Source organism: Actinia tenebrosa, unplaced genomic scaffold (genome assembly GCF_029948245.1).
Source record: "Actinia tenebrosa isolate PJP-AT-01 unplaced genomic scaffold, QUT_ActTen_1.0 PGA_scaffold17__23_contigs__length_9995812, whole genome shotgun sequence".
NCBI lineage: Eukaryota > Metazoa > Cnidaria > Anthozoa > Actiniaria > Actiniidae > Actinia > Actinia tenebrosa.
In genome coordinates, this window is record NW_028292577.1 from 4,559,047 (window position 1) to 4,578,672 (window position 19,626).

At 36.8% G+C, this 19,626-nt stretch overlaps 2 protein-coding genes across 2 annotated transcripts; one reads left to right on the forward strand and one right to left on the reverse strand.

Annotated features, from left to right (window-relative positions):
* Positions 1-84: 84 nt before the first annotated feature.
* Positions 85-10,794, reverse strand: LOC116302792 (cilia- and flagella-associated protein 184). The gene is made up of 15 exons (XM_031712161.2): positions 10,340-10,794; positions 9,811-9,952; positions 9,436-9,530; positions 8,379-8,589; positions 7,236-7,333; positions 6,416-6,499; positions 5,710-5,779; positions 5,476-5,590; positions 4,678-4,756; positions 4,449-4,502; positions 3,863-3,928; positions 2,787-2,879; positions 2,325-2,462; positions 775-906; positions 85-274 (listed from the first exon to the last, which is right to left on the reverse strand). Exons 1-15 carry the CDS (start codon positions 10,355-10,357, stop codon positions 161-163), a joined length of 1,509 nt encoding a protein of 502 aa, XP_031568021.1. The 5' UTR covers positions 10,358-10,794; the 3' UTR covers positions 85-160.
* LOC116302793 (thymidine kinase, cytosolic) lies at positions 10,794-18,531 on the forward strand. The gene is made up of 7 exons (XM_031712163.2): positions 10,794-10,992; positions 11,125-11,156; positions 12,355-12,468; positions 13,518-13,611; positions 14,147-14,236; positions 15,158-15,277; positions 16,026-18,531. Exons 1-7 carry the CDS (start codon positions 10,813-10,815, stop codon positions 16,131-16,133), a joined length of 738 nt encoding a protein of 245 aa, XP_031568023.2. The 5' UTR covers positions 10,794-10,812; the 3' UTR covers positions 16,134-18,531.
* The last annotated feature ends 1,095 nt before the right edge of the window (positions 18,532-19,626 follow it).

Here is a 19,626-nt window from a genome sequence, read left to right on the forward strand (position 1 = left end):
GATTGGTTGGGAACCGTGCGTTATGAGAGCGCACAGCACGCGCGCGCACTTAGTTCTATTAAGTTCATATTTCTTCAACAAACGTCTTGGTAAATCTTTATTCAATATTAAATGCTATTTTACAGTGCAAAGTTTTATACAAGGAATCTTTTTAAAATAATCATTGTTGTTCCTGTCTGGCTTGATCGATCTTCTTTTTCACCCCAGCACAGTTCATTGTCAGCTCAGCGTGTGTCATTTTGAGTTTCTCGATGGTGGAACTGAGATCATCACTCTGAAGAAAAGAACAAACGTTTTTGTTACAGTGAGGCGGAATATTCAAACGAAGAGCCACTTGAAATAGGGTCTGCTAATACGTATTAGTCTGATATCTATTTCACTGGTTTAATGACTTCACTCTACAGTGAGACCCCTAAAATACTGGAAGTGCACTAGAATCCGTCCGGCCTTGGGTAGGTTTGAAGTGACTAATAAACTAATGATTTCTCATATAAGTACAGTGGGACCGCTAAAAATAATTTATGTTAATAGATTTTGATTCGATTCCCATTTCTTGGCAATCGGTATTTTTTCCCGAGTTTCCTATGTCTTTCATAGTTTCTCAATATATCAGTACCTCTCTTCTGTGTTGATTTTGATTATGAAATAACTTATAAATATATCTCGCGTTTTGAAAAATTGTGTGCGCGTGCTTTGTGAGAGCAAAGTACACAACAGACAGAGTGACTGACGGACTGACTGGAATAGAAATTGCTTTTTTTATGGGGTCGTTACCTGGTCTTTTCGTAGCTCGTAGTCCCTAAGAAGCGACTCATTGCCAAGAAGACCACACTTTTGTCGAAGTTTGACGTTTTCTATTCGAAGAGCGTCACGGACTTGTTTAGTTCGCGTTAGTATGTCCCTTTTCTGTTAAACGGGATGAATAGATACATAACAGGATGAATGAGTGGATGGATAATGGGAAAAATAATTTACTGAATGTGATGGAAAGGGGATGACATGGGAAAGGAATGGACAAGATATGATTAAATAGAAAGGGATAGGATAGGAATAAAGAAAATTGAATGGAATAAGATGAGGCGGAATAGCATAAGATGAGATTGGTGGAATTAGAAGAGATTATTCTCCCTATGCACAAATCACCTAAATTGGAATTCGAACATCGAGCGATTTTTAGCTACAGGTTTTTTTGGCCAATGCCTACCCTAGAAAAGCCGCAATGACTTTTTAAAGGGATGGCTGGAAATGGTAGAGTTGGAATGAATGGAATCTAAGATTCTGTGGCGGCACATTAATAGACCTCGGCTCGGGCATAATGTTTTCCCATTGAAAATTATAATGAAAATAAGACCCTTTGTTTGAAGTTTAATTATTTTCACGTGTGTTTTAATGCACAACCATTAAACAAAGAAATGATACTCTAGAGAATGACATGTGGTCTGAAATGGGAAAACATTACGCGCAAGAGCCGAGAAGGTTTATTGATGGGAATGGATGAGGCTGAACGTTACAGAACGGGATGGGATGTGATTCGGTTAGAACTAGAGATAGAACTATAGACTCATTGCGTTGAAATAAGAATCATACGAGATGAAATAATATACAATAGATAAATAAATAAATAATAAATAATATTAGATGTTCCCATTCTATTTCATCTTTTAAATCAAAGCTTAAGACATTTTTATTTTAGAAATCTTTTTATTGATATTTTTCTTATTTGTATATATATTTTTATTGATTTCTTTTTCTAATTATGTATGTATTTGAATTGATAATGATTTAGTTCATCAGTTGTTTGTGATGCGCATTTGAGTATTTATGTAGAATCTGCGCAACATAAAATAAAGTATTTATTATTATTATCACTATTATTATTAATATATGTAACAGGACTCCATGCTGTCCAATTAAGAAATAATTGGACGAGGAAAATTCCGAGGACTGACAAAATTGGATGAGGCCGTAGGCCGAGTCCAATTTGGCAGTCAGAGGAATTTTTCGAGTCTAGTTATTTCTTGATTGGGGAGCATGAAATCCCATTACCTATTAATTATATAGCTGCCTAATTAATCCCATATCAACAAGACCTGTCCAATTAAGAAAATAATTGGACAGTTACCTATATGGGATTAATGAGAAGCTGTATAATTATCATTATTATTATCATTATTATTATTATCATTATAATTATCATTATTATTATTATCATTATTATCATTATTATTATCATTATTATTATTATCATTATAATTATCATCATTATTATTATTATTATTATCATTATTATTATTATTATTAATATTATTCAATAATCGACTCACCTGTGCAACCAATGCTTCAACCGATCGTAAAGTGGTTCTCTGGTCGGCATTTTCAGCTTGAACGAATTGTAGTTTCTCTTTTAAATGGGTTAACACTTGAACAGTGGTTGTGATCTTTTTTCTTAGTTTAAGTAACTCCTGCAAGCAAGATAAATACTTTCAGCACTTCAGCACAAAATACCCTATTAAAGGGATACTTGAATTCATTATTCGATTCGAACATTCATTATTGAAAACAAATCTTCAATATTCAAAAGATAATAAAAGTTTGAACATATGATTAACTAGGCTCACAGGCTCTTGTTTATAGCGCCAACAGAAGGTAAGTCATTAATATTACATATTCCTTGCACAAAACGTTGCTCTTTCATTTCAGCTGCATATATGCTTGGCTTATGTATATGCTAGGCTTTGAATAGGTAGGCATGCAGGCCATTGGAAGGGTTCTTTTTTTGACTTTACCTCGTTTCTTTCCTCTATTTTCTCATTGTAGGTCTGGTTTTCGATTTTGAGTTGTTCAAAGTCGATCAAGTGCAGTCCTTCAGCCAGTTCTTCCTATGAAGAATGATAAAACCAGTATTATAAGTTAGCACACATTCGTACGTATCAAAAGAACATTTATTGAGGAACCCGTCATTATTCATCGCAGTGGAGGGGCGGAGGATTTGGGGTGGATAACATGTTTTTGAGACAAAGCTATTTATTGAAAGCTATCAGAAAGGGCGGATCCAGCCAAAATTTTAGGGGGGGGCTAATTGAGTTTCTCTTGTCAACACAACGGAAAACAATAAAAAATGCATATAATTCTTCAGTTTCGTTTTTTTTTTTCTGCTGGAGGGGGGGGCTTCAGCCCCCCTTTGCTCCCCCCCCCTGCATCCGCCCTTGATCAGGGGGAGGCGAGGAAATTGGGGGATCGCAAACAGGTGAGCTAGCAATCACTATTGAGGGTGTATTATGAGACAATATGTAGTATGATTTATATAACACCCTTTCTAATTGTATACTCAAAGGCACTAACCATGCAAGCACGAGAAGTAGTTATTATGAGGGGTAAGCACTGAGGTTGGTCACTGCCAGGGTTTCCTTAACCGCGCCCTCAGTGGCTCTTTTACGCGGGGATTAAACACGTGACTTCTGTTCAACAGACCGATGCTCAACCAACTCAGACAAGCGGGAATAGGTTTTTCCCCCTTTTCTATTGTTTTCATTTTTTTTACATTTAGTACAATGTACAATGCGTTTACACACATGGATACTAGAGCTTTAGAAATAACTCTTGATAATGATAATGATTTATGATTCATATAGCGCCCTTTCTATATGGATATAATCAAAGGCGCTTTACATTGAGTTGTGAATAACATTGCTTTTATGCAATTTACAATCATGAGGGATGGTTAGTATAATGTGTAGGCACTGAGGGTGGTCACTGCCAGGGTTTCTTTACGTCCTCAATGGTTCTTTTACCCCCCGGGGGAAGGGTACTCTTACGTCCCTCCGATGTTTTTTTCGAAGTTTTAAGTTGAGCGAGGTCTTACCTTTGCTTTAAGCTGTATCTCTCGCTTCTTTAGTCTGTTCCGTAGTTTGATGTTTTCTAAACGAACCTTGAATATAAGTAAAGGAAGGTTAGGAATGAATGGAGAGAAGGATGTGGGACAGACTCAAGGGCGGATCCAGCCAAAATTTTAGGGGGAGGGGGGAGGGGCTAATTCAGTTTCTTCTGTCAACACAACGGAAAACAATAAAAAAAAAGCATCTAATTCTTCAGTTTTGTTTGGTTTTGTTTGTTTGTTTGTTTTTTTTTTGCTGAAGGGGGGCTTCAGTCCACCTTTGTCCCCCCTGGATCCGCCCTTGAAACTAACAAAAACGAGAAAACGGACGGCGGTCGGACAAGAACGATAGATAACCGACTGGACGAACGAACGGACGCTCAGACGCAAGAAAAAAGGCCCCACCGAGCAAACGAAAGAACAAACACCCGACGAATAGTCGGATGAAAAAACAAATAGAAGACCGGCCGAATGGATGGATGAACGACCCATCGAACTACGGTTGGATTGACCGACGACGACCGAATAACCAAAGTAATGAAGCAAGCGTCTTCATTCACTTGATTTCCCTTACCTGCGTCACCTCCTGTTCTTTCTTGTTTTCGAGCATCTCGTACTGTTCAATGTCCTAAGAAAAATTCGTTTAAAATAGATTGATAACTCATTAATGATAATAATAATATAACACGGGACCTAATAGGATGACTTGCCAACTAATTTTTATATATTTAATTTTAATTTTAATTTATTTAGAAAACCGATGAGAATGTTAAGCTAGAGTGATGTAGAAGTATTTTCCTTACCTTAGGAGGGATTGGCTTGCCAGATCTGCTGTTGATGGCATCTTTTGCTATATCCAACTTGAATTTTGTAAACTGCGCACTGGGCATTATCAATGAAACTATTTTACAATAGTGTAGCATAGAATGATTCCTACATTCAACTCGTGGGATTATCAAAGGCCTTCTCAATATAGCACGAGCGGAGTCGTCGTTCAGACAACGTAGATTTTGGTGGACGTCAATCAAGGCGTTCCCATGACGTTCCATAGGCACGTGCCCTTAAAAGCTTTGTGTTTTCCAAAGTGCCCATGTCATAAAAAACATTTTGATCAACGTCCACCAAAATCCTATTTTGTAGCGAAGGCACAGGGTCCTGACGGGGTAAAATATGATCTGGGATTCGACTTTTTTTGGGCTGGGAAAATGAGAATTAATGCACTGGGAATGGGATAAATAAAAACAATCAAAAATGGGAATGGGATTGAGATTTTAGCAAATCATAGACTGGTTCTATGGGATTTGGTCAAGATAGGGGACTGGGAAATAGGATGAGAACATAAAATTAAATAGTCCCCTTCACAGTTCCCTGCGCCATTTTCAAAGGTAGCAATGCCGTTGCATCGAAGCGAGATGAAAGGTGAGCTTCCAATGATACAGACCTTTTTTTAACACCTTGGACAATAATTATTCACATGTCTCTATCATTGTAAGCTCACCTTTCATCTTGATTTGATGCAACGGCATTGCTAACTTTGAAGATGGCACAAGAACTGTTATTTAAATTATGGAATAAGTAAAACGCATCAATTTGTTTAATACCTGGCTTGTTCTACTGTTTCTTCTCGTTCATGACATTTTGCCTTCAAATCTTCTATTTGCAGTTTATAGCTTTGTCTTTCATGTTTCTCTTCATTCTGAAGTTCCTCTAGATTCGCTGATAGAATTGAAAATACAAAGCTTAGTAAACAGGCGTAGCATGTTGGACCATTTTTTATAGTCATATGCAATCTGTTCTTTATCTAACTTTGTAGCAGTCTGAATAGGAAAACTTACACATGTATTTGAGGTATCTCTGTTCTTGATCTGTTACACTTTTTTCTATTTCTTGTTGTCTTTCATCACTCTGTAGGTATGTTGTATTATAACAGTGAATGATAATGGGCAGAGGAAATCTGGTAACAAAATGTACGAAGGGGGAAAGGATGGGATGAAGTAAAGGATGGACGGACTGATGGATGGATGGATGGATGGATGGATGGATGGATGGAGGGAGGGAGGGAGGGAGGGATGGACAGACGGATGGACAGATGGATGGATGGAGAGAGGGATGGATGGATGGATGGATGGAGGGAGGGATGGATGGATGGAGGGATGGATGGATGGATGGATGGAGGGAGGGAGAGAGGGATGGACGGACGGATGGACAGATGGATAGATGGAGAGAGGGATGGATGGATGGATGGATGGATGGATGGATGGAGGGATGAATGGATGGAGGGAGGGAAAGAGGGAGGGAGGGATGGAGGAAGGGAGGGAGGGATGGAGGAAGGGAGGGAGGGATGGATGGATGGAGGAATGGAGGGATGGAGGGAGGAAGGGAGGGATGGACGGAGGGAGGGAGGAAGGAAGGGATGGAGAGAGGAGGGAGGGAGGGAGGGATGGATGGAGGGAGGGGGGGGGGGAGGGTTGGATGGATGGATTCTCTAACTACATATTTTATTTCATATCATTCTATTTTTATTGTTTTGCAAAGTATTACCTTCTTTTTCTTGAAATATTCTGCTAACTTGTGCTGTAACTGAGCATTCAGTGATTGCAAAGAAGACCTTTCCTCAAGGGCTTGCTAATAAGAGAAGAAAAAAGCATAGATTGACGACACGAGTAAAAAACGTCTGCGCATGCTCTGAATCTGTATACAAATTAGTCAAACCTTTTTTCTCTCATGTTCAGATTGACCATTTTTTCGACATTGGGAACTTGGTCACTAATTAGAGGTTGGTCACCAAATAGAAGTTAGTGGCTTAATAGAGGTATTAGTCAGTGCAAAAATCTTATTTGAGACAAATTATGACAACTTCCATCTAAATAGTGGTTGGCATTTATAAACATACTTAATACCCATATACACCTACTTGCAAGAACGTTGTCATACGAAAATAGAACATTAGTGATTTAGTGGGATAGGAATTATATTAAAAAACAAAAGAAGATCACTGAAGCTGAACTTTTTCTTTTGTCTTTTAATGTTTTTCTTTCTCACTAAATTACTAATGTTCTATTCTTCTATGACAACCTTCTTGCAAGTAGGTGTATGTATGTATGACAAGCTAACATCTATGGCCTTAAGTATGAAAGTCCAAAAGATTTTTTGGGGGGTAGCCTACAGTATACCTATAGATGCCAATGCCCAAGGTCTCAAAATAGATAAATGCAGTATAAAGCAAAAAAAAAAAAAATTTTTTAATAATTTTGACTTTCACAACTCAGGTCACTAAATAGATGTTCGCCTCTCTAAATCTTCTTTGGAACATATTTGACCACTGGCAGATAGAGGTGTTGTTGTCTATATGGTAGCTTACATGGTATTTATCAAGAAGTTCTTGTCTATTGTACATTGGTTCTTCTGGTTCAGAATCATCATAATATTCTTCATCCTCATCAAACAGTGCTTGCTCAGCTAATATTGGGAAGCCAAAAAATAAAAATCAATGACACGGCACTGATGGAATCATAATAGAATTCACTTGAATAACTTTGTTCTTCATACCAATATTTACCAATTTTTTTCATTGCTATAGGCTGGCAGATCGGCCCGGGGGTACTCTTGCCCATTTAGGGTAGGGAGGTGCCGCTGAGCCCACTGAAACCTGACCCTGTTCCAGAGTAAAATCGCTGAAATTCATACCCTGTTCCAGAGGAAGACTGCTGAAAATCATACCCTGTTCCAGTATTGCGAAAGCGTGATTTCATCTACCCTGTCCCAGAGTGAGAGCGATTTTATATAATCCTTTCCCTGAGTAGAATCGTTGAAAACCATACCCTGTTTGGCGGCACGTACCCGTATAGCGAATATAGGGGAGTACACCCCTCTCCCCAGGCAGATCGGAGACATTACAGTCATGAAATCGGGCAATATAACTATAGAGTCATGACTTAGTACCATCAATCAAAATATGGTATTGATATACCATCTCTACTAGCACCTAATATGATTCTTACCCATTGGAAAACCCAGTGCAACTCTAATTTGAGGTGGTATGAATATTTTCTAGAATATTTATACACAATATAGGTGGGCGTACTGTTTAGATTTCCAAAAATCAACTTTTGAGCAATAAACAATTGGCAAGAATACAAAGAAGTCATAACTGTTGATAATATTTATCAATTTAAGAGCAGTTTGCTTCATTAGTTCAGGAGAAATAATAAATTAAAGTTGCTAAATTTTGCAGTTAATGTAGTAGGTTGGTTGGCAACATTTTGCCAACCAACATACATTTACTGTCAAATTTAACAACGTTAACTTGAAAACCAAGAGATTTGTTCTCAAATTCTCAGATACTTCCCAAGCGATAGGATCTTACCATTTTTGACGTTTGTTTGTTTATTGCTTGAATTTCCAAGTCAGAATTTCATGTTCTTGATCAAAACAAATGACGTCATCGTACGCCCACCTATACCCCTAACCTTTAATTGAAGTGTTGACACTAAAATGTTCTTACCATAACTATCAACATACGCAGGTTCTTGCTCTTCATCTTCATACTCCTCATGCACCTCTTCCGCCGGAGGGGGAGTGATAGTCGCATCAGGTACCTCCATGGCTATAGCTGGTCCATCTGTCTCAGCGTCACCTGTTGGTGTTCCTTCTCTAGACATGTGCTCAGCTACTTCAACTGCTGGAGTTACATCTTCTTCAGGTACACCCTCATTCTGAAGAATATATGAATCTCAAAATTAAATAATTTTTAGTTTAGTTTAGTTTATTCGTCACTATTTACAACCCGAGGTACAATACGTGCTCTAATAAACCAAGTGAGCTAAATATAGTTATACAGAGATAAAAAGGAAAAAATATTGAAAAAGAAGTAGGTTATTACGATAAAACGTGACAGGAGGAGGATACAGGACTTGTATCCCAATTGACAACCTTCCCATAGGAAGTACTTCTTAGATACTTTTTGTTACTCTTTTAAGATTTCATCTTATTGATTATAAAATATGTTGTTCTTTATAGGAATCAAGGGAGATTGATGTAGTGGTGTGCGCTTTTACAGTATACTTGCCACTCACAAAATTAATTAAATCCCAATTCAGTCTGAGTTGTAGCTAGCCTACTGAGGGTTCAACCTGTGAGTTAGCAGAGCCCTGACTTAGATCAGCCCATGAATTGTTTCAGGGTTTGATCTGTGAGTTAGCCATGCCCTGACTTAGATCAGCCCAGAGGTTGTTTCAGGGTTCTATCTGTGAGTTAGCCATGCCCTGACTTAGATCAGCCCAGAGGTTGTTTCAGGGTTTAATCTGTGAGTTAGCCGTGCCCTGACTTAAATCAGCCCAGAGGTTGTTTCAAGGTTTGATCTGTGAGTTAGCCATGCCCTGACTTAGATCAGCCCAGAGGTTGTTTCAGGGTTTAATCTGTGAGTTAGCCATGCCCTGACTTACATCAGCCCAGAGGTTGTTTCAGGGTTTGATATGTGAGTTACCTGCGCCTTGTCATTTAGACTTAGCAATCCATAGAACCACCCCTGCCAAAATAAACTTGTTCTGTCTATTACCCACCTCAGGAATAGGTAAGTTTTCATCAGTATTATCTAATTCCAATGGTTTGTCTTCTTCTTTAGTTTCTTCTGTTGCGACTTCAGTATCTTTATTTTCTATGAACAAAAATGTCACATAATTGTCAGGTTCCAAGGCCCAGTTATTAATTGGTAATGCTGGAAATGTGAATCACTGATTGGCAAATTACAGTAGTTTTATCCCCACTTTCAGTTCTATATATCCATGTGCACACAGTAGTGTTAAAAAAAAGGTTTTTTATTAATACCAATAAATATCTAATGAGTCACTTGCAATTTTTCAGACAAGAGTGTTAACGAAGAAAATATGTCAAGTGAAAACTAATGATTTTCGAAATTTATATTAGATTTTATCAACCTTCTGCTGTTTCTGTTGACTCTGCTGGATCTTCTGCAGGCTGCTCTGCATTGTCTTCTCCTCCTTCCTCTACATCTTTTTTCTCATCATCGCCATCCTTCTCGTCAACCACTGCCTCTTGTTCTGGTGCAGTTTCTGGAGCCTATGATTTCACCAAAATAAGACGGATATTACATTGACATAGTACAAATATACTCTTATTCTCTTATAATTTCACCAAAATAGGACAGATATTTACATTGACATACTAAAAATATACTCTTTCGCTCAATAAAATTCTGAAATTAGAGAAAATAACTCAACTCAAAACATTGATATTTAAAATATTTACAATTTTTTCATCAAAAAATTGGTCTTTGCGGATATCTTAAGCAAAAATCTTACAATATTTAGGTCTATTCATAAATATATTACAGTGTAATTAGAAAAAGCATTAACTATTAACCTAGTTTTCATAATAAAATTGTACATTTAGCATCAAGAAAGAAAGAAAAAGTAAGAAAAGTGAGCAATACAATTTTAACGTTACCTTTTCTTCGTCCGCCATGTTTTTGCTTGCTCGTGTTGTCAAGGCAACGATATCACAGGAGACTGATCACTCACCGAGGATCGCGGGGGTTGTTGGGTTCGATTCGCGGGCGCGCGGGACTTTCAACATGGTGCTTCGCTTGAAAACATGTGAATCACAAATTGCATAGCTTTTTCCTTTAAAATGCTCTAAAACTTCACTCGAAACGAAAAAAATTGCGAATTACTGTGCAAATTAGAATTACAGACAGACATCTGTGGTAAAAGTTTTCATATATTTGCCTCTGTTTGAGAAATTAAGACATTTTGTGGTCTGTATGATACTTGAGGTACGTATAAAAATGCTATTATTATATAACTTTTTGGAGTGAAAAAAATAGTTTTGAAATCTTTTGGTTGTGATGACGATGAATGATGATGATGATGATTAACCATGAATCATTGCGCGTAGGTCGCAGTGCATTGTGGGTTAAGATGCTTCGGCGGGAGATTCAAGTCACATTTGGCGCCTTACTCTCGTTACAAAAGATTTTCTCCTCCAAAACTCCTTCATTTATTCCTTCTAAACTCACCAAAATGGCCCTAGTAACCATCCCCGAACTCCATAATTACCAAAGACATCACAGTCTAAGCGAATGTCCAGGACAAATTCAGGTACGTAGTCGTTTCAGCATTTTATTTTAGCTCAGGTTTATACCTCAAATGCTTCGTGCTAAACTTGTGTTTTTTAATAGTCGTAAGAATAATTTTTATTTTAGAAGCTTATACATGTTTCCTCAATTGTAGGTTATATTTGGACCAATGTTCTCTGGCAAGACGTAAGTATTCTGTCTTTATTAAAATTTTTCTCTTCGGTACTCATTTTGTAAATAAGATAAAAGCGCGAAAATTTTACTTCGAACAGAAATGTTTTCTTTGGAATAAAAACAGCGCCTATCATTAGAAATTGTCCTCTTTATTTAGAAGCATGAAAGATGAACCTCAGAATTGCCAAGGAAATATTCGTTCGCTTCAAATGTTTTGAAGGTGGATTGTCGTTTCGGCGCCAAAAATTTGAATTGAACAATAGTCGGCTGTGTTTGTTTTTAAAGCGTTCTTAGAATAAAAAAGAAAAAACACGTAAAATACTTAGATTCCATGATAGATATTATTGAAAATGCGACAGATTTGAATTAATCCTAGTAAGTTTTTTTTTACTTAATTACATATAGTATTTATATTTAAGTGCACATGTTTGTACAGTACTGTAGCAACATGTACTACCCCCTGCTATCCACCCATGAATACAGTACAACCCCCCCCCCCTCCCCTAATTTTTACATTTAGTTTCGCTCTGAATCACAGCATAGCCTTGGCTAAATCCACACAGTTATTCTATAAATTTTTTTGAATCATATTTAATTTTTTTGCCTTATAGACCTAAGTTCTAAGGCTACGTAGATCCATCATTTTTCCCTTTTAGAATGCTTATCTGAGCTCGAAATAGAAATTTTTTTTAGCTTGCCATAGTAAACGAGCATGGTAAAAGGAGGTCATTCCAGTAAATCTTGCATGCCATTTTATTATTAATTTGGCAGTGCATCCTTATTTTTGCCTGCCAAACCTGAAATTTGGTCTGTCATTTGGCCATATGCAGTCCGATATTGTGAGCCCTGCTCATGGTGGGACATGTAGCCTATCTTTGACATTGGTACTCTTTGTATGATTTTTATCTGTAAATACTGCTCTGTTCAATGAATACAGACTTATTTGTACAAGTTTAGCCTTGTGGCAAAATCATTTGCAAGAGTCAACTGAATGTAAAGAATGTGCAATTTGAATAATACCAAAAATGTGGAATCCCACAGACTTTTAATAGTATCTGTGAATAGCTGACTTATAAACAAGGCTAGGCCTGTGCAAGTGGGTCTGTAGTCTTCAAAAAACAGCTCTATGCATCGGATGCAAAACTGGTGTACTATGATTATATGATCCTTATTACTATAACATAGTCTTTTTCTTTGTTTGTTTCTACAGTACAGAACTATTGAGAAGAATTAAGCGATATCAAATAGCCAATCATAGGTGCTTAGTGGTGAAATATGAAAAGGACCTCAGATATAATATGAATGACGTTGCAACACATGACAAGTAAGACCTCATGCATTTGACTATTAGTTAAGTTTCATTTTTCTAACAGTTTTTGACCCCAAAAACTTATATTATTTTACATCCATTTATATTACTTTCCATAAAGCCTGATTTTCACAAGCCACGCAAGCGCAATCACAAGCGCAAGCATAAGAGGCCTTATTTCATCGTGAAAACTGTCCAGCGCAAGCATAAGCGCAAGCACAACGAAAAGGAAAAAATTTTGATGCTTGCGCTTGTGCTTATGCTTGGGTTGGACAGTTTTTACGCTGAAATAAGGCCTCTTATGCTTGTGCTTGTGATTGCACTTGTGCTTGCGTCACTTATGAAAATCAGGCTTAAGGGGCTCTCTGTAAAATTTGCTCCATACATAGCCACACTACTTCTCGGTTCAATATTCACCCTACATGAGGGAAACTAGTACAAAAACTGTCCAAAATTTATTTCGGCTGAATGTTGGGAAGCATTATATTTTACGATTTATTATTGGAATCTAAGACATCATCTACTCAGCACCTCACTCCAAGCATATCTTTTCCAATAACTTCATGATTTAATTTAATTCTAATAAGTCCATAATTTGTTTGATGGACTTAATGTACAAAACTGTAGAAATAGAAAACGCGCGCACGTGCTGTCACATAAAGCATGTGGGGGCGGCATAACACGAGAGAAGTGTTAGGAGAAGCATGACGTGTAGCGGAGTGCTTCTGGACACTTCTCGAGTGTTTTGCCAATCCCCAAGTGATTTATGACTGCACACAGCACAGCAAGCAAGTTTTTTGTTTCTTTTTAAAAATACAAATTACAATAATAGATAGGAATGACGCAATGGAAAGTGCGCCCGCAAGCAATGTGCTCTCATAAAGCATGCGCTCCAAACCAATCAGAATGCGACATTCATAACAGTTATTTTATAATGGCAATTAGAATCAATTGTTCCATATCTTTCTTCATACCGTAATACTGAGTATCAAACTAGCATATTTTATTCATAATGTACAGTTTTAATTTCTCATCTCGTTTTCCTTTCATATTTTCTCATTCAGGCAAACCCTTGCTGCAACTGCATGTTCTGTTTTGTATAGTATTAAGAAACAAGCTTTACAGGCAACTGTTATAGGAATAGATGAAGGACAATTTGTAAGTCTTTTAGTATAAATTATTATTCTTGTACTTAAATATACAAAATTTTTTGAATACAGTTAATTTTGCTTTCATAGCTGTCATGCTGGTTGAACTTAACATATTTTCTTTGCTACATCTGTAACAAACAATGTGGCCACACCTCTCTATTTTCATGCACTCCTAAAAAAAGGGTTATTGACCAAAAGGGTTATTGAGCAAGCTAAAGGTTTTGATAGGAGAAGCAAGCTCCATAAAAATTTATAAAAATAAAAAAACAACTTTACCTACTGTACATGTAATATTTAGAAGAGATAGCTGTAGCTAAAAACTAGTGTGAGCTGCGTCGGTGTTTCTAATGAAACAGTAATGATAAAAGGGTAAATTTTGAAAAGTTGTCAAAAATATGTTGAGAATTCTGGTTTCAAGCTGCTTAAAGAACTGATATCGCTCCCTCCATTTTTATCTATACTGGCTGCTAATGGAAACCAATTTCTCATCCTATATTTAATCATTGCTGCATTTTACATTTAATCATAGTATTATTGCTCAGTTTCCAGATGTTGTAGATTTTGCAGAAGAAATGGCAAGTGAAGGCAAGACTGTTATTGTTGCTGCTCTTGACGGTACCTTCCAAAGACAGGTAAAACAATAGAAAAAGAGAATAGTCCTGTCTCATTTAGACATGTTACAGCATACCTTGCAGCTCGGCATGGTAATTGCTGTGTCTTCTTCAGATGATAGCCGTCTCTTTTACTCCACATCAACTGTTGTTACAATGTTCGTTGCCTCTGAGGTGACTCTTGAGACCAGCCTTCGAATTCATTGGCATCAGGCATATGTGAAATTATAGAACCAAACAAAGACAACACTCCAAATGATTCATGATTCATTTTTATTTAAAGTCAATACTCCCCTTGTGGACACCTCAAAGTTATGACCACCTTGCTATTATGGGCTGGAGTAAGATCTCTATTAGTCCTGTCTGACAACCCTTGTCATATGTCCTCTAGTAAATTGTGTACTTCCAGAAAATATCCATGCCCTACCCATGGAGGAAATTGGAAATTCTGGAGGGGAGGGGGGCAGAGAAAGAAAAAAATTACAGAGTTTGTATGGAAGAAAAATTAGAAGTTCCTGGGGTAGTGGGGTTCCTTTTAAAAATTCCCTCCATGGTGGGGCATAGATATTTTCTGGAACTTTTCTGTAATTTCACATGTTAGTTTATCATAATACTGGGCAAAAGTTGATTTTCTAATGAAGGAGTAGTATAAAATGATTGTTAGTTTAGTTACCTTGAAAGACATTATTATTATTATATTTATTTATTTATTCTTTTGTTGAACTATGTCCTGTACAGGATAAACAAGTAATGACACATGTATGGTTCCTTTTAAAATGAAGCATTACGTGTAATTTCACTTGTGAGTTGGGCAATTTCAAAAATTTTGAAAACTGATGAAATTAATCCTTGATTTTAAGAGGAACCATACAAATACCTATACTATAATTAACCATGTATCATTTAAAATGTAATAATGCTATGTGTATTTTATATTTCTAGGCATTTGGTAATGTATTAAATCTAGTCCCTTTAGCAGAAAGTGTAGTTAAGCTAAATGCTGTTTGTATGAACTGCTTTAAAGACGCAGCCTTCACTAAAAGACTTGGAAGTGATAAAAAGGTAAGAGTAGAGTACCCTCAAAGTGTGGTCAAAATTAACATAGTAATGTACATGAATCCGATGAATCCAGGGCTTAAAATTACGTCTACTCAATGGCCTGACATGATGACAATATCAACATGTGACCAGTACAGTCAATATGACAAATCAAGAGAACCGGCCTAAGAGGTATATGCCCAGGCATTGTTAGATGACTGCCCATAAATCGTAGCCTAGGTATTATGCATATTTTGATATGGTTGGCGTAATTACCACTTGCCTCTCATGGCTTTGGTTTGTCTTGGAGCCCTGTCGTGGGCTAGATCATTTTCAAGTGCAGTTTTTTCGATGTTTTTTTCCCTCAGTTTTCCTCATTCTCTAAAAACTTTTTTCCCCATCTTTTCATGGTGTAAAATTTACCTTTTTATCATGACAATCTCTAAAAACATTGTGAGTTGTAAATATATAATGTAGTGGAGTGAACCTCATGGAAGAGCCTGGTACAGGGAGTGATGCGACACAGTGAGTGCCCACATCTCACCAAATATGTGACTGGCTCAATTTCCAGACTTGGTGTTGTATGTGAGTAGAGTTGCTCGTTGGTTCTCTCTCATGCTTTGAGGTTTTTCTCCCAAGATCTACAGTTTTTCTTCTTCAAAAATCAACTTTGAAATTCAAGTCGGAGTTCACTGAGAGAAAAGCCACAGTTTGGAAGCAGTTTGGTTAAGCATTAAATCCTATTTATTTATTTTTTCATTTTTATCTTCAGATTGAGGTGATAGGAGGTGCTGATAAGTACATGGCTGTCTGCCGAGATTGCTTCAAACTGGCACACATACAAGATATGTTAAGTAATAGTATGGTAGCAGAACATTAGCACACCTATTACATGACGAGACCATCTTATATGCTCAAAGTGTATTGTATATATGCTCACATAGTATAGTAGGAGAACGTTAGATAACAAGACCATTTTATTTGCTGATAGAATAATTTTTTGTTTTGTGTGCTTGCGTGAGTGTATTTATGCCATTCTTGTATAAATAGATTTTAATTTTAGGCTATATAGAAATATAATTTTTATTTTTTTCTTTACGCTAAACTAATAATTAAAATGTCAAAAAAAAAAGGTGTACCAGTTCCAGAAAATATCCATACCCCACCATGGAGAGAATTTGTAAAAGGACCCCCCTACCCCTGGGAACTTGCAATTTTTTCCATACAAATTCTGTAATGTTGTTCTTTATCTGACCCCCTCCCCTCGTGGATATTTAATTTCTGGAACTACAAAACAATAGACCTATCCCGAATTTGCTTGACTGGTCACGAAACAACATGTTTTCAAGTAAAGGTTGAACTTGATGAATAAAAGAATCAAGTTCAATCTCGACTTCAAACCATTCGGGATAGGTCTATTATAGCAACTAATGTAATAATAATAATAATAACTTTATTATAGCAACTATGTAATCTGAAGATGTCAGCTCAACACTTGATTCTACATGTAGTAGCTTCTATTTTTATGAGAAAGATAACTTTTTAAATTCTTTTTTTTTTTTAAATCTTAAATAATTCTGTAAGCAAGCATTTATATTTGTATGATATACTAATAATGGAATATTGGCAACTACAGCTTAAATAATCAAATTATTTAAAAATTGCAGTGTATATAGACCTTAGAATTGAAAACTTGGTATTTCAAAGTAACAACCTACAGTGCTTTCTAATCACATGCACAAAATTGTATAATTTGTCCATAACAAAATAGACTTATGGTGGACATTGATCAAGGCTGGCATTTTCATGACCTCCTTACCTACAGGAATATACCCTTGAAAAGCTTTGATTGACATCCAAAAAGTTTGTCAGGGTAGCAGAGACACCAGGGGAAAACGTTTGCGCATGCATGCACTTCAGCATGTTTTCTAAGACTTTTGAAGAGTTTGAGTGAGAAAATAAATGTTTGTTTTCTCCAAGTATACAAAAAAGTTCGAGAGTATACTTTTGTCAGACCAAGATACTGTATTAACAAACACAATATGAAAGAATTAGTCTTAAGTTTCAAGCATGGACACTAAGTTTTGGCTTTTTGTGAAGTCCAATTTATCAGGCATGCTTGAAAGTCAAATATACTTATGTTTTGGCTAATTTGCAAACATTCAGAGCATGCACAGATGTTTTTCACTCATGTCCATAGCAGATTGCATAATTCTAATTCTAGGTAGTATAAGGGATTCTTAAATGACAAGAATGACGAACATATATTTGTCTATAAGCTTAATTTCATCATTTCTGAATTTAGCACTACTGCACTAGAGTGAAGTCACTAAACCTGTAAAATAGATATTAGACTAATTAGACTCTAAGCCTTTTCATAGTTTAAGAATCGATTCCACTGCGCATGCGATTTTATCCCGAATTTCTCACCTTTTGTTTAATTAAGAACAAAAGAAGGTTTAGACAAAAGAAGGTGAGAAATTCGGGAAATTTTTTTCGAGAAATTTCGCATGCGCAGTGGAATCGATTCTTAAACTATGAAAAGGCTTATTGCAGTACATGTTGACTAGTATTTTACTGGTTTTTAAACTCTATACTTCTTTGGTTTTCTATTGCGTTAATCTGACCATCACAAATGAATAAATACACTTTGTTTCATGAGTTAATAAAAAAACACTCTATTGATGCTGAATTTCACATAAACCGCCACATAAAAATATAATTGCCCTATTTCACTATGACGTCACTGCTTGTTTATGTGGGAGATAGACTCGCCAAATCCAATAGAAAATTTAACTAAATTTGCTCCTAGCGAAACAGTTTTAATCTAAAATGGCCTGATTTTTAGATATAATATGTGTTAATATCATTGATATGTACTAAAAAAATATACTGAGCGTTTGCTGGCTATTCTACTTCTCTTCGTGGATTGATACGGGATTGATACGGAACAATAGATTGTTTTGATGTGACGTCATAGTGAAATAGGGCTATTAAGTTTATATTTGCCTTATTTATGGTAATGACATAAGACTATTGAATGTTGAATATGAAAATGCTTCTTATGTTTCTGTGATGACCGAGACTTCCAAGCATCAAGAATTCAATTTGATAAAAAGCAACCAAATTAAACATGACAAGTAAATGTAATAAAACAAGCCTATTCTCTAGCTAGAATGTAGTATTTAGTGTATAAAATGTTAAATACATTGAAATTCTTCATTTGGTGCTAGACAGTATTGCTCTTATCTTTAGTTGTGGGGAGAGATGTGTTTCTCCGCCCCACACCCCACCCCCCCCCCCCCCCAAAAGTATTCATTACTGAAATATGCCCTCCCCACCCACTTGAGAATAGTTCTCTTCTCTATGGAACTGGAACGAAATTTGAACGATTGTTTTATTAACCATTCCGAGATTGAGGAACAAAAGGGGTTAAATGGCATTGAAGTGCATTGTGGGGCTGTGGCACTTTCCAAGATAGCGTCTATTTTGTCCCCAAAATACACTGTAAAGCAACTAGACCCAGTTTTTTCCTAAACCTCGTAATGGCTAATAAGTACTTTGCAGTAGATAGGAATAACATAGCTCGAAGACTGCGATATCAGCATTATTCTGCTCACCTCTCCTATCATGTCCTTTCCTCTCCATTCTGCGCCAAACTGTCCTTTAGTTAAACCTAACTCCTCTTTCCTTTTTCCCTCCTCTTATCCATTAGCACAAAGTCAAATAGAATGAGCATAAACACCCATCCACGCCCGGTGGGGGGGGGGGGGGGGGGGGGGGGGGGGAGTACTCCCCTATATTTGCTATACGGGTATGTGCCGCCCTATAGGGTATGGTTTTTCAGCTTTTGGGTCTGGGGTAGGGTATCATTTTTTGACATTTTGTCTAGGATAGGGTGTCATTTTAGGTCTGGGATAGGGTCAGGGTTTTGAGGTCCTGGCGGCAGGCACACCCCTACCCAACTTGGGGTGGTAGTATCCCCCCCGCCCCGGCATCCACGTGACTGATTAGTACAAATGCCATCAAATATTCATTATCACAAGTTTGCATCTAAAAGTAAAAATTTATAACTTAACTTGTTCCAACTTCTCATTCTTTGCCTAGGTTGTTGGAGAATTTTGATATCGATGTAAGCTACCAATTCTTTTGTCGTAAATCTGAGGTAAAGATTAATTCTTCGTTTGCACATGACGTTATAGTCGCCATGTTGGATAAATTTAACAGAAGAATTGTCAATGAATTCTTTCGTATATCCTCCAACACGGCCGCCGTGACTTTTGTCATTTCACTCCCTTGGGAATGATTGAAAACCAGCAGGTAGCGCAGTAAAGAATCACCTACGGCTTGTTTTCTAATAACACAGTAAAGCA

Coding starts and splice junctions, on each gene's coding strand:
- LOC116302792 (XM_031712161.2), bottom strand. Junction 9,531..9,810: donor GTCAACAGAAACAGCAGAAG/GTTGATAAAATC, acceptor TTTTGTTCATAG/AAAATAAAGATACTGAAGTC. Junction 6,500..7,235: donor AACTTCTTGATAAATACCAT/GTAAGCTACCAT, acceptor TTCTCTTATTAG/CAAGCCCTTGAGGAAAGGTC.
- LOC116302793 (XM_031712163.2), top strand. CDS start 10,813: ATGCTTCGGCGGGAGATTCAAGTCACATTTGGCGCCTTACTCTCGTTA. Junction 10,993..11,124: donor AATGTCCAGGACAAATTCAG/GTACGTAGTCGT, acceptor CCTCAATTGTAG/GTTATATTTGGACCAATGTT. Junction 12,469..13,517: donor GACGTTGCAACACATGACAA/GTAAGACCTCAT, acceptor TTTCTCATTCAG/GCAAACCCTTGCTGCAACTG.